This window comes from Somniosus microcephalus, chromosome 2 (genome assembly GCF_052327205.1).
Source record: "Somniosus microcephalus isolate GS21.2 chromosome 2, FLI_Smic_1.0, whole genome shotgun sequence".
Classification (NCBI taxonomy): domain Eukaryota; kingdom Metazoa; phylum Chordata; class Chondrichthyes; order Squaliformes; family Somniosidae; genus Somniosus; species Somniosus microcephalus.
In genome coordinates, this window is record NC_140988.1 from 235,553,281 (window position 1) to 235,568,281 (window position 15,001).

At 44.0% G+C, this 15,001-nt stretch overlaps 1 protein-coding gene across 16 annotated transcripts in view; it reads right to left on the reverse strand.

Moving 5' to 3' along the window:
• clocka (clock circadian regulator a) overlaps window positions 1-15,001 on the reverse strand; it is a 311,097-nt gene that overhangs the window by 229,892 nt on the left and 66,204 nt on the right. For 15 of the 16 annotated variants that reach the window (XR_015074178.1, XR_015074174.1, XM_085970176.1 and 12 more), the window contains one exon: window positions 6,720-6,813. Coding sequence is in view for 14 of the 16 variants with exons in the window: in XM_085970176.1 (XP_085826302.1) it covers window positions 6,720-6,742 (23 nt within the window). In the remaining 2 variants the exon portion in view is untranslated. Of the gene's footprint in view, window positions 1-6,719; window positions 6,814-12,837; window positions 12,932-15,001 lie in introns of those variants that run through there. The other variant, XM_085970097.1, reaches the window with a different exon arrangement.

Consider the following 15,001-nt stretch of genomic DNA (forward strand, 5'->3'; position numbering starts at 1 on the left):
GCAAAGGTCGTAACTCAACCTATGGGAGACTTATTCCTTTTGTATTGCCATAACTGCCCCAGGTAGGTGTCGTGATGGTCAAAAACAATGATGTAAGAGTGTCATCAGACCAAAAACCTGCGTAAGCCAGGGTGCTACGAACGTGGCATCTTTATGATTGGATTTTGTGTTTGGGTGTCAGCCAATGATTGGCTCAGGAGGACTCCATAGGTTTTGAATGAGAGTAAAAGGTATAAGAAGTGGGTCTTAACAGCCACAAATTGTAGAAAATTTCAGGAGTAGAAGATTACAGGACAAATGAGAGAGGCACCCAGGAGACATGGAGAAATGAGACACAAGGTGCAGCTTTTACACAGAGTATAAGTGGTAATATAAGTCTCAATTATATTCTGTAAACTGCTGCTCGAATACTGTAATGTATTAAGTCTTGCTTGTGCTGAATAAAGTTAAATCACTGTTCCCAATACGGGTCAACCTCGAATCATTTGGAACCAGGGTCCCGCTGGGATCTTATAACAGGAGGTGGGAGTCGCTGACAAAGCCAGCATTTATTGCCCATCTCTAATTGCCCTCGAGAAGGTGCTGGTAAGTCGCCTTCTTGAACTGCTGCAGTCCATGGGGTGAAGGAACTCCCACAGTGCTGTTACGGAGGGAATTCAGGGATTTTGACCCAGCGACTGTAAAGGAATGGCGATATATTTCCAAGGCAGGATAGTGTGGGACTTGGAGGGGAACTTGCAGGTGGTGGTGTTCCCATGCTCCTGCTGCCCTTGTCCTTCTAGGTGGTAGAGGTCACGGGTTTGGGAGGTGCTGTCAAAGAAGCCTTGGCGAGTTGTGCAGTGCATCTTATAGATGGTAGACACGGTACACCGGTGGTGGAGGGAGTGAATGTTTAAGATGGTGCATGGGGTGCCAATCAAGCGGGCTGCTTGGTCATAAGAACATAAGAAATAGGAGCAGGAGTAGGCCAATCGGCCCCTCGAGCCTGCTCCGCCATTCAATAAGATAATGGCTGATCTGATCCTAACCGCCAATCCACTATCACATAACCATCTCCTGAATCTAACAGAATTAGACACGAAATAGGAGCAGGATCAGGCTACACGGCCCCTGGGCCCGCTCCGCTACCCACAGGGCCATGACCGATCCGAACCTAGACTCATGTCCAAATTCCTGCCCGCTCCCCATAACCCTTAATTCCCTTTACTTCTAGGAAACTGTCTATTTCTGTTTTAAATTTATGTAATGATGGGATATCGGGAAAAATAGGGACATTGGCAAAGGAGGAACTGACGCAAATCAATATCTCTAAGGATATGGTGTTAAGGAAGCTAAAGGGATTGAAGGTGGACAAATCCCCAGGGCCTGATAACATGCATCCTAGGGTACTGAAGGAGGTGGCCCTAGAGATAGCGGATGCACTAAGGATGATTTTTCAGAATTCATTAGACTCGGGAACAGTGCCGATGGATTGGAGGGTAGCTAACGTTACCCCACTATTCAAAAAGGGGGGTAGGGAAAAAGCAGGTAATTACAGACCTGTAAGCCTTACATCAGTTGTGGGCAAAATGCTGGAGTCCATCATTAAGGATGAAATAGCGGAGCACTTAGCAAATGGGGACAGGATAGGACAGAGTCAACATGGATTTACAAAGGGTAAATCGTGCTTGACTAATCTATTGGAATTTTTTGAGGGAGTAACTGGTAGAATAGATGGGGGAGAGCCAGTAGATGTGGTGTACCTGGACTTCCAAAAGGCCTTCGATAAGGTCCCACATAAAAGATTAGCATGGAAAATTGAGGCTCATGGGATAAAGGGGAAAGTTTTGGCGTGGATAGGGAACTGGCTGTCAGATAGAAAACAGAGAGTTGGAATAAACGGCTCATTTTCTGAATGGCAGGCAGTAACAAGTGGGGTACCACAGGGATCTGTCCTGGGCCCCCAGCTGTTCACAATTTACATTAATGACCTGGATCAGGGAGTCGGATGCAGCATTTCCAAATTTGCAGACGACACTAAACTAGGAGGGGGGGTGGGCTCAGAGGAAGAGACCAGGAAGCTCCAGAGCGATTTGGACAGACTGGGCGATTGGGCGGATAAATGGCAGATGCACTATAATGTGGACAAGTGCGAAGTTATCCACCTTGGGTGCAGGAACGGGAGGGCAAATTATTATTTAAATGGCAATAGATTGGGAGAGGGGGAAGTACAGAGAGACCTGGGTGTTCTTGTACACCAGTCACTGAAGGCGAGCATGCAGGTGCAACAGGCGGTCAAGAAGGCAAACGGTATGCTGGCCTTCATAGCAAAAGGGTTAGAATACAGGAACAGGGATACCTTGCTGCAGCTGTACAGGGCACTGGTGAGACCACACCTCGAGTACTGTGTACAGTTTTGGTCGCCTCATCTGAGGAAGGATGTTCTTGCCATGGAGGGGGTGCAGCGGCGATTCACCAGGCTGATACCAGGAATGGCGGGAATGACCTATGAGGAGAGACTATGTAGTTTAGGGATGTACACACTGGAGTTTAGAAGATTGAGAGGGGACCTCATAGAAGTGTATAAAATTCTGACAGGTCTAGACAGACTGGATGCAGAAGGAATGTTTCCCTTGGCGGGTGAGAACAGAACTAGAGGACATAATTTAAGGATAAGGGCTAAACCATTTAGGACAGAGATGAGGGGGAATTTCTTCACTCAGAGAGTGGTGAACCTGTGGAACTCATTGCCACAGAGGGCAGTGTACGCCAGCTCATTAAATATATTTAAGAGGGAATTAGATATATTTCTACGGGCAAAAGGGGTTAAGGGTTACGGAGAGAAGGCGGGGACGGGATACTGAATTAAAGGATCAGCCATGATCTCATCGAATGGCGGAGCAGGCACGAAGGGCCGAATGGCCTACTCCTGCTCCTATCTTCTATGTATCTATGTATGTATCTATGATGTAGCTTCTACAGCTTTTTGGGGCAGCATATTCCATGGATCTACCTCCCTCCGAGTGAAGTAGTTCCTCCCCATCTCAGTTTTGAAAGAGCGGCCCCTTATTCTAAGACTATGCCCCCTAGTTCTAGTTTCACCCATCATCGGGAACATCCTCCCCGCATCCACCCGATCCAACCCCTTCACAATCTTATATGTTTCAATAAGATCGCCTCTCATTCTTCTGAACTCCAATGAGTAGAGTCCCAATCTACTCAACCTCTCCTCATATGTCCATCCCCTCATCCCCGGGATTAACCGAGTGAACCTTCTTTGTACTGACTCGAGAGCAAGTATGTCCTTTCTTAAGTATGGACACCAAAACTGTACGCAGTATTCCAGGTGCGGTCTCACCAATACCTTGTACAACTGAAGCAATACCTCCCTATTTTTATATTCTATCCCCCTAGCAATGAAAGCCAACATTCCATTGGCCTTCTTAATCACTTGCTGCACCTGCATACTAACCTTTTGAGTTTCGTGCACCAGGACCCCCAGATCCCTTTGTACTTCAGTACTTTCCAGTTTCTTGCCATTAAGATAATAACTTGCTCTACGATTTTTCCTGCCAAAGTGCATAACCTCACACTTTCCAGTATTGTATTCCATCTGCCAAATCTCTGCCCACTTACTTAGCCCGTCTATGTCCCCTTGCAGGTTTTTTATGTCCTGGATGGTGTCGAGCTTCTTGCGTGTTGTTGGAGCTGCACTCATCCAGGCAAGTGGAGAGTATTCCATCACACTCCTTACTAGTGCCTTGTAGATGGTGGAAAGGCTTTGGGGAGTTAGGAGGTGAGACACTTGCCATAGAATACCCAGCCTCTGACCTGCTTTTGCAGCCACAGTATGTGTGTGACTGGTCCAGTTAAGTTTCAGGTTAATGGTGACTCCCAGGATGTTGATGGTGGGGGATTCGGTGATGGTAATGCCATTGAATGTCAAGGGGAGGTGGCTGGATTCTCTCTTGTTGGAGATGGTTATTGTAGTGTATGTAACTGTTCTACCTTTAAGAGAACTATCGTATGTAACCGTTCACCTTTAAGAGGACTATTTTAGGTGTGGCACTACTTTATCTTGGCTGCTGTATACTGTAATACCGACGGTGACCACGCCAGTATATAAGTGCTGTGTCAGGATTTATTGGGCAGATTCGCCCCGACCTTCGAATAGTAAAGTCCTGTTTAAGTTACTCTTGTAGTCTGTGTATTACTTCGCTATACAACCCACAGACTTTACAGTTATTGCCTGGCACTTGTGCAGCACGAATGTTACTTGCCACTTATCAGTCCAAGCCTGAATGTTGTCCAGGTCTTGCTGCATGCGGGAATGGACTGCTTCATTATCTGAGGCGTTGCGAATGGAACTGAACACTGTGCAATCATTAGCAAACATCCCGAGTTCTGACCCTATGATAGGCAGAAGGTCATTGATGAAGCAACTGAAGATGGTTAGGCCTAGGGCACTGCCCTGAGGAACTCTAGCAGTGATGTCCTGGGGCTGCGATGATTGGCCTCCAACAACCAAACTGTCTTCCTTTGTGCTGGTTTGACGCCATCCAGTGAAGAGTTTTCCTCCTGATGCCCAGTGACTTCAATTTTACTATGGCTCCTTAATGCCACACTCAGTCAAATGCTGCCTTGATGTTAAGGGCAGTCATTCTCACCTCACTTCTAGAATTCAGCTCTTTTGTCCACGTTTGGATCAAGGCTGTACTGAGGTCTGGCGCCAAGTGATCCTGCCGGAACCCAAACTGAGCAGGTTATTGGTGAGTAAGTGCTGCCTAATAGTGCTGTCGACAACACCTTCCATTACTTTGCTGATGATTGAGAGTAGGCTGATGGGGCAGTAATTGCACGGTGGTAGTGTCACACAACACGATGGAGGGTGTCCTCAGTGTGAAGACAGGACTTTGTCTCCACAAGGACTGTGCGGTGGTCACTACTACCAAGAGTGTCATGGACAGATGCATCTGCGACAAGTAGATTGGCAAGGACAAATAGGTTTTTCCCCTCGTGTTGGTTCTCTCACCATATGTCGCAGGCCCAGTCTGGCAGCTGAAGGTCAGTTTCTGGTGCTGTTAATGTTTGGGATCAGGGAAACCCAGTTATCCAAGTTCATCCCTGGTGCAAGGTTTGGTCTGGAGTTGTGGAGATGAGTGCCCAGGACTACTTTGATTTGAAGGACGATGATGATTAGGAGCTCTGTGGCTTTGAGGTCAAGAAATAGTTTAATGCTGCAGACATTCTGAATATTAGCAAGGACATATGGAGTTCAACCAGTAAGACATTAAAGGATTATCTAGTGTGATGCATGGTAGTGCAGGTATCAATTAAAAGATGATTGACAGTATGGAAGATGTAGGAAGTGGTGTTAATGAAGGGTCTAGTGCTACTAATGATAGTTAGGAGGAGGAACTAGAGTTAGTGCCAGCTGAAAAAGTCTCTGTAAAAATGCTGTATAGGCCACCCAAAAGGCTTCACAGTTTTTTTAAGCAACATCAAATTGCATTTATATAGCATTTTAACATGGTAAAACATCCAAAAGGAGCTTCACAGGAGTATAATTAGACAAAAATTGACACTGAGCCAAAGAAAGGGATATTAGGATGGGTTACTAAATGCTTGGTCAAAGAGGTAGGTTTTAAGAAGCCTCCTAAAGGAGGTGGAGAGGTTTAGGGAGATGATTCCAGGCCTTAGAGTCTGGATGGCTGAAGGCACAGCCGCCAATGCTGGGGCGAAGGAAGTGGGGAATGCACCAGAGGCCAGAGTTGGAGGAACGCAGAGTTCTTGGAGGGTTGCAGGGCTGGAGAAGGTTACAGAGATAAGGAGGGCAAGGCCATGGAGGGATCTAAACAAGAGGCTGAGAATTTTAAAATCGAGGTGTTGAAAGCCAACGTAGGTCAGCGAGCACATGGCTGATGGGTGAACGGACCAGTACAGGTTAGGATACGGGCAGCAGAGTTTTGGATGAGCTCAAGTTTATGATCAGTGGAATACGCGAAACCAGCCAGGAGAGCACTGGAATAGTTGATTCTGGAGGTAACAAAAGCATTGGATGAGGGTTTCACAACATACACCACGAGGATTACACTGGAGTCTCCTGTGTGACAGAAAATCAGTTGTTTTAGCATCACAATCCCCACCTCCACTCCAGACATTCCTTATGAACTAATTTTTTTACTTTTTAATTTGTGCATCCCTACAAATCCTACAACAATGAATACAACTACAAAAATGTTTCTTTAATTATTTGTATTTTACTTGTCTTCATTAGTAGGCCTAGGGTATTGTGGTACCAAAAGGTCTAAGATCATTTGGAGACTCTCAATTATCTGCCACTTTCCATTATTCAGAAGGGGCTCCCTTCTATAACTGAAGTTCTTCTGTAGTACAGAATCTGGGATTGAGACGCTTAAGATGAAAAGAGCACCCCAAAGCAGTCTTCCGGAATTTATCCTTTAATCCATTGTACAAGATAAGCTTTCATGAAGCAAAAGGCACAAAATGTCTACAGTCTCTGAAATGAAAAATGGACCATAGTCCAGCCAAAGAAATAACATTTATACACACAAGCAAGCAAAGTGGAATATTGCCCTCCACTGGGACTCAACTGAAAGTAGATATGTGACAAAAACATGTCAAGTAAACTCCCAGGCCTCCAAATAAGTTACTGCTGGTTAATTTTACTCCATGATAAAAAAAGTTACAGTTTTAAAATAAAAATATAAAGCTCATACCTGTCAGCACAGCTTGAGCTCATTTTGCTCCCTGTTTATGGTAGTTGAGGAAGGCAGAGATACTTCATCTTATGGGAGACATTTGGCCAATTGCCTAAAAGGGGGAAGAATTTTTTTTAAAAAAACAAGCATGCATAATTTGAAATAAAGTATTTGGAAATTACCACTGAAAAGTTCACCACAGCAACTATGTGGATTACACTGAAAATCATAATATACTTAATTATCTATACATAAATGAAAAAATTGGGGGCATCACTTTTGAGCCAACTTCCCAACAGTAATCATGTTACTGTTACAAATGTTAATGTCCCTTTCTAGAAAACTCATTGGTCAATAGTAATAGGTCGAACAGGTCCATGTTGATTAATAAGGCTCTGGACCACTGCCGATGAAAAGGCCAGGCAAAGTCAAGCATTTGGCATATTTCAGATTAGACAGTAATGGCAACTGGTTCCCTTCTAGCTATAGCTTTAACATTGAGTGCTACATCAGCCTCTCACTAGCTTCTTCTTCCACCTCTTCTGCTAAGAGGGCTCTTCCCCAGTGAACGAGGTTCACATGCTATCTCCAGTCACCATCCGCCATTTCTTTCTACCAGGTTTCTACTACTATTGCAGCACCATCGGAGCCAGATTCAACTTGATGTGGCACTGAGTCACTAATGTTGATGAGCCAGATGAGACATGATGGGGGTTAGGAGTTTATTTGAAGTCCAGGACTCCTATCCTCCCTTTCCCTCAGAGAACCCTGGATCCCTTCTTATTGCTCAGATTCTTAGTGCCCATTGATCCCAGGACGTCTCTGGAGCCTGTCTCCCAATGATCCAAGATCTTGTTCCAGTGTTCCCTCAACCCCACTGCCCCCGCCCCCACCACAGCATTATGAGAATCATGGGACCTTGACCCCAGTGCTTTCCTCTCCTGGGACAAACAACTGCTAGACCCTTGGACCCATCCCACCATTACTCCCTATACTTCTCCCTCTGCTGATAAATCAGCGTCCCTGATTATTCTACTTTGTATAACATTCCTGTTCTTTCTTATAAAACCGCCAACTCGCCATGAGCAATGTCACAGGTGATTCTCTAGTCACAAAAAGGGAGATTAGAAAAAAAACTTTACAGAAAGGTTGGTTAGAATGTTGAATTCTCTGCCACAAAACCATTATTGAAGCAGAGTTCATAAATTCTTTAAAAAGGAATTAGATAGTTACTTTAAAAAAAGAGAAATATTAAAGTGTGCAAACAAGAGAATGGGATTAGACGAGATGGTTCAAATGGAATAAAACACCGGCACAAATTTGATGGATCGAATGGCTTATTTCTGTGTTGCAACATTTCATGATTCTATAATCTAGATCAGTAAGGAATAAGTGAGGGTGTATGTGTCTAGTCAGAAGGACAGTTTGAGCCTTTCTTCAGTTATTTGTGAACAAGCCTTTTGTCCATTAGTGGCCATGATTGGTAAAGTGCATGTTTTCTCAAAAACCAGTGCTGAATATCAGGGCAGAAATTCAGTAATTTATTCTATTTACCCCAGAATGATAGGGACTCTGAAGTGGAAAACACCTCATATGCAAACTATAACTTCACTTGTGTCCATTTAGACCCTTGGACATCATCACAAGCCACCCTCAGCTACCCGTGAACCATGTATACATGCATACAGGGGTACGGTAGCATAGTGGTTATGTTACTGGACTAGTAATCCAGAGGCATGGATGAGAGTTCAAATCCCACCACAGCTGGGGAATTTAAATTCAGTTAATTAAATAAATTGGGACCAAAAAGCTAGCATCAGTAATGGTGACCATGAAACTACCAGATTGTCATTAAAAACCCATCTTTAAAAGTCTAATGTCCTATATGTGACTCCAGACACAGCAATGGTCTTAACTGCCCTCTGAAATATCACGGTTCAAGAAGACAACTCGCCACCACCTGCAAGGGCAATAAATGCTGGCCTTGCCAGCAACGCCCACATCCCATGGACGAATAAAAAAAAAATCTTGACAACAGAGCACTATATCATTTATATAAACAAATAAATAGAAGTATGATTCCATCATACCAAGACCAGCATCCTTTCAAACTTTCCATTTCATTGGTCTCATTCTCAGTTACTTGCAGAGAGACCTGGCCTGCTTTCCATGTACTTTTACTATTAAAAGCATATTTTGACGTCAATTGGGTCAGAAGAAATTCTTCGAAGGAGTTTTAAATACTTCACTTAATTTTTTTTGATGAAATCTCTGACATTTTGCTGTCAAAGATGGGTGGGAAAGCAAGCTGTGTAGAGGACTCAAAGAATCTGCAAAGGGATATAGACAGGCTAAAGTGAGTGGGCAAACATTTGGCAGGTGGAGTATAATGTGGGAAAGTGCGAGGTTATCCACTTTGGCAGGAAAAATAAAGCAGCAAATTATTTAAATGGAGAGATTTTACAAAATGCTACAGTTCAGAGGGACCTGGGGATCCTTGTGCATGAAACACAAAAAGGTAGCATGCAGGTACAGCAAGTAATCAAAAAGGCAAATGGAATGTTGGCCTTTATTTCAAGGGGGTTGGAGTATAAAAGTAGGGAAGTCCTGCTACAACTGTACAGGGTATTGGTGAGACCACACCTTGAGTACTGCATACAGTTTTGGTCTCCTTATTTAAGGAAGGATATACTTGCATTGGAGGCAGTTCAGAGACGATTCACTAGGTTAATTCCAGAGATGAGGGGGTTGACTTATGAAGAAAGGTTGAGCAGTTTGGGCCTATACTCATTGGAATTTAGAAGAATGAGAGGTGATCTTATTGAAACATAAGATACTGAGGGAGCTTGACAAGGTAGATGCAGAGAGGATGTTTCTCCTTGTGGGGAAATCTAGAACTCGGGGGCATAGTTTCAGAATAAAGGGTCGCCCTTTTAAAACTGAGATGAGGAGGAATTTGTTCTCTCAGAGGGTCGTAAATCTGTGGAATTCTCTGCCCCGGAGAGCCGTGGAGGCTGTGTCATTAAATACATTTAAGGAGGAGATACAGATTTTTGAAAGATAAGGGAGTGAAGGGTTATGGGGAACAGGCAGGGAAGTGGCTTTGAGCCCAAGATCAGCCATGACCTTATTGAATGGCGGAGCAGGCGCGAGGGGCCAAGTGGCCTATTCCTGCCCCCAATTCTTATGTTCTGTTCGAATCTTCACCTTAATCATCATAGCCTTATCCTGTGGTATTCCTCTTTCTGTAAACTTTGTAAACAAGCACAATGGGCCACATCATTTCTGTATCCACTCCATAAGCCTTTAACCTGCCCATTTAAATTGTTACAAAATAGCCTGGGCCACAAACCATACCACTCCTGATTTCTAGGACAAAAGACCTACCCCTACACTTTCTTCAAGAATATCACCAGCCTGTTTCAGTATTTCATTATGAGTGGGCTACTCTTTTATTAGGAAGTTAGCCAGTTAAGCCAAAAATCACACTCATGCTATTCTGGGCAAGTTTTTGAAAGGATGCAGCACATCTGAGCCTTCAAAGTTTATTCTTACAGAACAAAAGTCCATCATGAAATATTTCTTTCCACTCCCCAAAATCCAGCCCTAATCCTTGAAACAGTTCATACAGGACGTTGGAAAAAAGGATATACCATTGGGCAGTAAGACGATCAAATTACAGGGTGAAAGTAATCAGATACTAATAAAATAAGGCTTTAACCCATGTGAACATTTAAAAAAAAATTAGATTTTAGCAGATGGAGTCAGGGCCTAAACAGGCCTGAATGTGACTATTGCTCAGTTATAATCTCCAAGACTCAAGCATTTGTAAAAAAAATAGTAATTCTGACAATGTGGAATTAACTTCACAACAAAATGCCATGTCTTGCTGATACCACCTGACCTGTTTGGCTAAAAAAAAGACACTAAGTAAAAAAATCTGAACAGATTCAGAACCTTGTTCTGGGCTCAGCTGCACAGTCATGCAAAACAGAAGTCCTGGGCAATATTGTTAATATGTACTTGCCTAATATTAGTTATGATCATTTCAAGCTTTACCATACCTCACTCGCTTATGCCAGAAGTGCCTGCTATTCCAGAATCAGCCCAGTTTCCTAACCACTCAAGCACTCATCACTCTGGGGGAGAAAGTGCATTGCTCTCTTCAATCTCATCTCTTCCACAAAACCACCTCCTGCTCCCTTGATCCTTTTCCACCCAAATCCTGATCTTTCAACTATAACTCTGGCTCCCATGCTAGCTGATAACATTAACAGTTCCTTTTCCACAGGCACCAACCATCTCCTGTTCAAAACCGTTATCATCAATGTCTATTCATGGTGTGTTGCATCCCTGGTGCCAGGGTAAAGGATAGCACTGAACGGGTCAGGACATTCTGCGAGGGGACGGGGAACAGCCAGAAGCCGTGGTCCATGTTGGAACCAATGACATAGGTAGGAAAAGGGTTGAGGTCCTACAGGCAGAGTTTCAGGAAATAGGAAAAAGATTGAAGAACAGGACCTCAAATGTGGTAATCTCTGGATTACTCCCATTGCCACGTGCTAGTAAGTACAGAAACAGGAAGAGAGTGCAGGTGAATACGTAATTGGAGAAGTGGTGTAGGAGGGAGGGCTTCAGATTCCTGGGGCATTGGGACCAGTCAGGGACAGGAGGGACCTGTACAAGCCAGGTGGGTTGCATCTGAACAGGGCTGGGAGGGACCAATGTCCTCACAGGGGGGTCAACTCGTGCTGTGGTGGAGGGCTTAAACTAATTTGGCAGGGGGAGAGGAACCAGGATGTAGCAGCAGAGAGGAGATAAAAGGTGCATAGAAAACTAGGAGGGACAAACAGCAACAGAATAAAGTGTAAAATAACAGGACTTAGATGGAGGGAAAAAAGCAAAGCTGACTAGCATGGTGTGGGAATGCAGGTGTGTTAATGCGAGGAGTGTTACAAATAAGGTTGATGAGCTACAGGCACAAGTAGAAAAGTCACCCGGTCCGGATGGAATGCATCCTAGGTTACTGAGGGAAGGAAGGTTGGAAATTGTGGAGGCTCTGGCCACAATCTTCCAAACCTCTTCAGATATGGGGGTGGTGCCAGAGACCTGGAGGATTGCAAATGTTACATTCCTGTTTAAAAAAAATCAGAGGGATAAACCCACCAACTACAGGCTAGTCAGCGAACATCTGACTTATGGAAACAATAATCTGATACAAAATTAATTGGCATTTGGAAAAGTACAGGCTAAATGAGTCAGCACGGATTTGTTAAAGGTAATTTGTGTTTGATGAACTTGATTGAGTCCTTTGATGAAGTAACGTAGAAGGTTGATGAGGGTAGTGTGATTGATGTTGTGCATATGGACTTACAAAAGGCATTTGTCAAAGTATCACTTTTTTTTTTAATTCATGGGATGTGGACAATACCAGCATTTATTGTCCATCCCGCATTGCCCTCGAGAAGGTGATGGTAAGCTGCCTTCTTGAACCGCTGTAGTCTGTGTCATGCAGGTACTCCCACAGTGCTGTTAGGTAAGGAGTTCCAGGATTTGGACCCAGCGACGATAAAGGAATGGCAATATATTTCCAAGTCAGGGTGTTGTGAACACCACCACCTCCAAGTCACACATGTGCCTGCTGCCCTTGTCCTTCTAGCTGGCAGAGTTTGCTGATTTGGGGGGTGCTGTCGAAGAAGTCTTGGCGAGTTACTGCAGTGCATCTTGCAGATGGTACACACTGCAGCCATGGTGCACCAGTGGTGGAGGGAGTTAATGTTTAAGGTGGTGGATGGAGTGCCAATCAAGTGGGCTGCTTTGTCTTGGATGGTGTCGAGCTTTTTGAGTTGTTGGAGCTGCACTCATCCAGGTAAGTGAAGAGTATTCCATCACACTTCTGACTTGTGCCTTGTAGGTGGCTTTGGGGACTCAGAAAGTGAGTCATTCGCCACAGAATACCCAGCCTCTGACCTGCTCTTGTAGCCACAGTATTTATGTGGCTAGTCCAGTTAAGTTTCTGGTCAATGGTAGGGTAGTGACGATGGTAATGCCATTGAATGTCAAGGGACGGTAGTTAGACTCTCTCTTGTTGGAGATGGTCATTACCTGGCACTTATGTGGTGCAAATGTTACTTACCACTTATCAGCCCAAGCCAGAATGTTGTCCAGGTCATACTGCAGGCAGAGTATTGTGTTCAATTCTGGGCACCGCACTTTAGGAAGGATGTCAAGACCTTGGAGAGGGTGCAGATGAGATTTACTAGAATGGTTCCAGGGATTTGGGACTTTAATAATGTGGAGAGACTGGAGAAGCTGGGGTTGTTCTCCTTAAGAGCAGAGAAGGTTAAGAGGATATTTGATAGCGGTGTTCAACATCTAAAGAGAAACTGTTTCCAGTGGCATAAGGGTCAGTAACCAGAAGACACAGATTTAAGGTGATTAGCAAAAGAACCAGAGGCAACATGAACAAACATTTTTTTTTTATACTCCGAGTTGTTGTGATCTAGAATGCACTGCCTGAAAGGGTGGTGCAAGCAGATTCAATAGTAACATTCAAAAGGATATTGGATAAATACTTGCAGGGCTATGGGGAAAGAGCGGTGGGGGGTGGGACTAGTTGGATAACTCTGCCAAAGAGTCGGCACAGGGATGATGGGCCGAATGGCCTCCTTTTGTGCTGTATCATTCCATGATTCTATGTCTTATAGTTCATGTGCTGACAGTCCAAGTTAAATAATGTGAATATATCCATATTATCCATGCATTTAAATATTTTAAAAGACCTGAATCATGTTCATATTTTCTCTAATGAAAGCAAGCTCAGATTTGCCAATGTCGCCAGAACTTAATGCTCTAAATCTTAGAATCCTCATTAGCCATGTGTAAGCCTAAATATTGTCAGTAGGTTAGTCAATCATTTAAATGGAACAAGTTATTTTAGCAAGTGATATAATAATGCATATGCTACTTTCATACACTTTACAGCAGGCTGAACAGGATTACATACAGCTTTTAAGCTATACTTACTTTAAAAAAGTACCCATTTTTCTCCCAAAACTATGCCATGGAGTAGCACCTTTAGTTCCCCATGCAGGGAGTATTTGCAGACTCATGGCACTATTATAAATCTAGGCAATCTGGTTTGAGACCAGTACCTGTTCAAAGCAATTTTAGGTTGATGTCCCAGTTATACTGCCTATTTTGCATCACTTTCTAGCATGTAAAACAAAGCTCATCCCAGTACATAAGTACATACAAGAACACATGCCCAGAACTCCAACTATCTGTCCAAACAAGTTACATTTTTAATGTTCGCAAAGAGACAATGTGACAAGCAACTCTTTGCTAAAATTAAAAGTTAGAAGGAAGTTTTAAAAATTCATAAGCAGTTGGTTGGACCGTCTAGGAACTCGCTAAAGTTTGCTTTCCACCAGTTGAAGTGGTACTGTAGCACAGGAATTAAGGCACAGGGATAAAATTCCAAAGTTGTACACTTTGGCTGGACTTTTACCGGCGCTGAGAGGGTGGGATCGGAGGCAGGTCAGCTGTCAAAATAGAAAAGATTGACAGCGGGTCAGGAACCCGCTGTCAAGTCACCTCCACACGAGTCTCCCAGGTGTCAGGTCTGTCAGCGCTGAACAGACCCAACACCAAGCGGTAGGGGAGACAATTTAGATGATTAAATGCATTAAGAGGCAATTAAGTCTTATTTTAAGCTTACTTTTAGATTTTTAGAGTTTGCCAACGGCTTCCCTGCTGCTTGGGACTCACATCAGGTAAGGAGGTCGAGTTTGTGTCAGCAGGGGATGATTTACTAACTTGACAGCGACAAATGGTCTATAAAAGCTCCCATTCCATAGGTTTTCACTTTCCAAGGTTAGAAGCTCTTGCTTACTATATTTGGAAGACAGATTGAGGTTTATGCAGCTTGCAAATGTTTGGAGCAAACTCTCAATCCAGTGTCACCTCATTGGAGCAACCCCTCTCACCATTGACAGATCGCTTCCGTCATCTCAACCTCACCTGCCATCTATTCCATCAGCATGAAAAAATCTCACCTTGGTCCTCAGAATCCCACCACGATCAGCCCCAACACCAGCAGCACCAACCTTCTCCGCAATCACCTGATGCTGCACAGGACAGAGGGCTTCAGCACCCGAGCACATTGCTGCCCGGGAGGCCAGATTTACTTCACTTGACGCTGTACACCCTGGCTGACACAATGCACACCACCCCACACCAACAACATAAAGCATCCCTACAATGCTCGAGCCATTCCTTTCACAAACATTACCATTGCT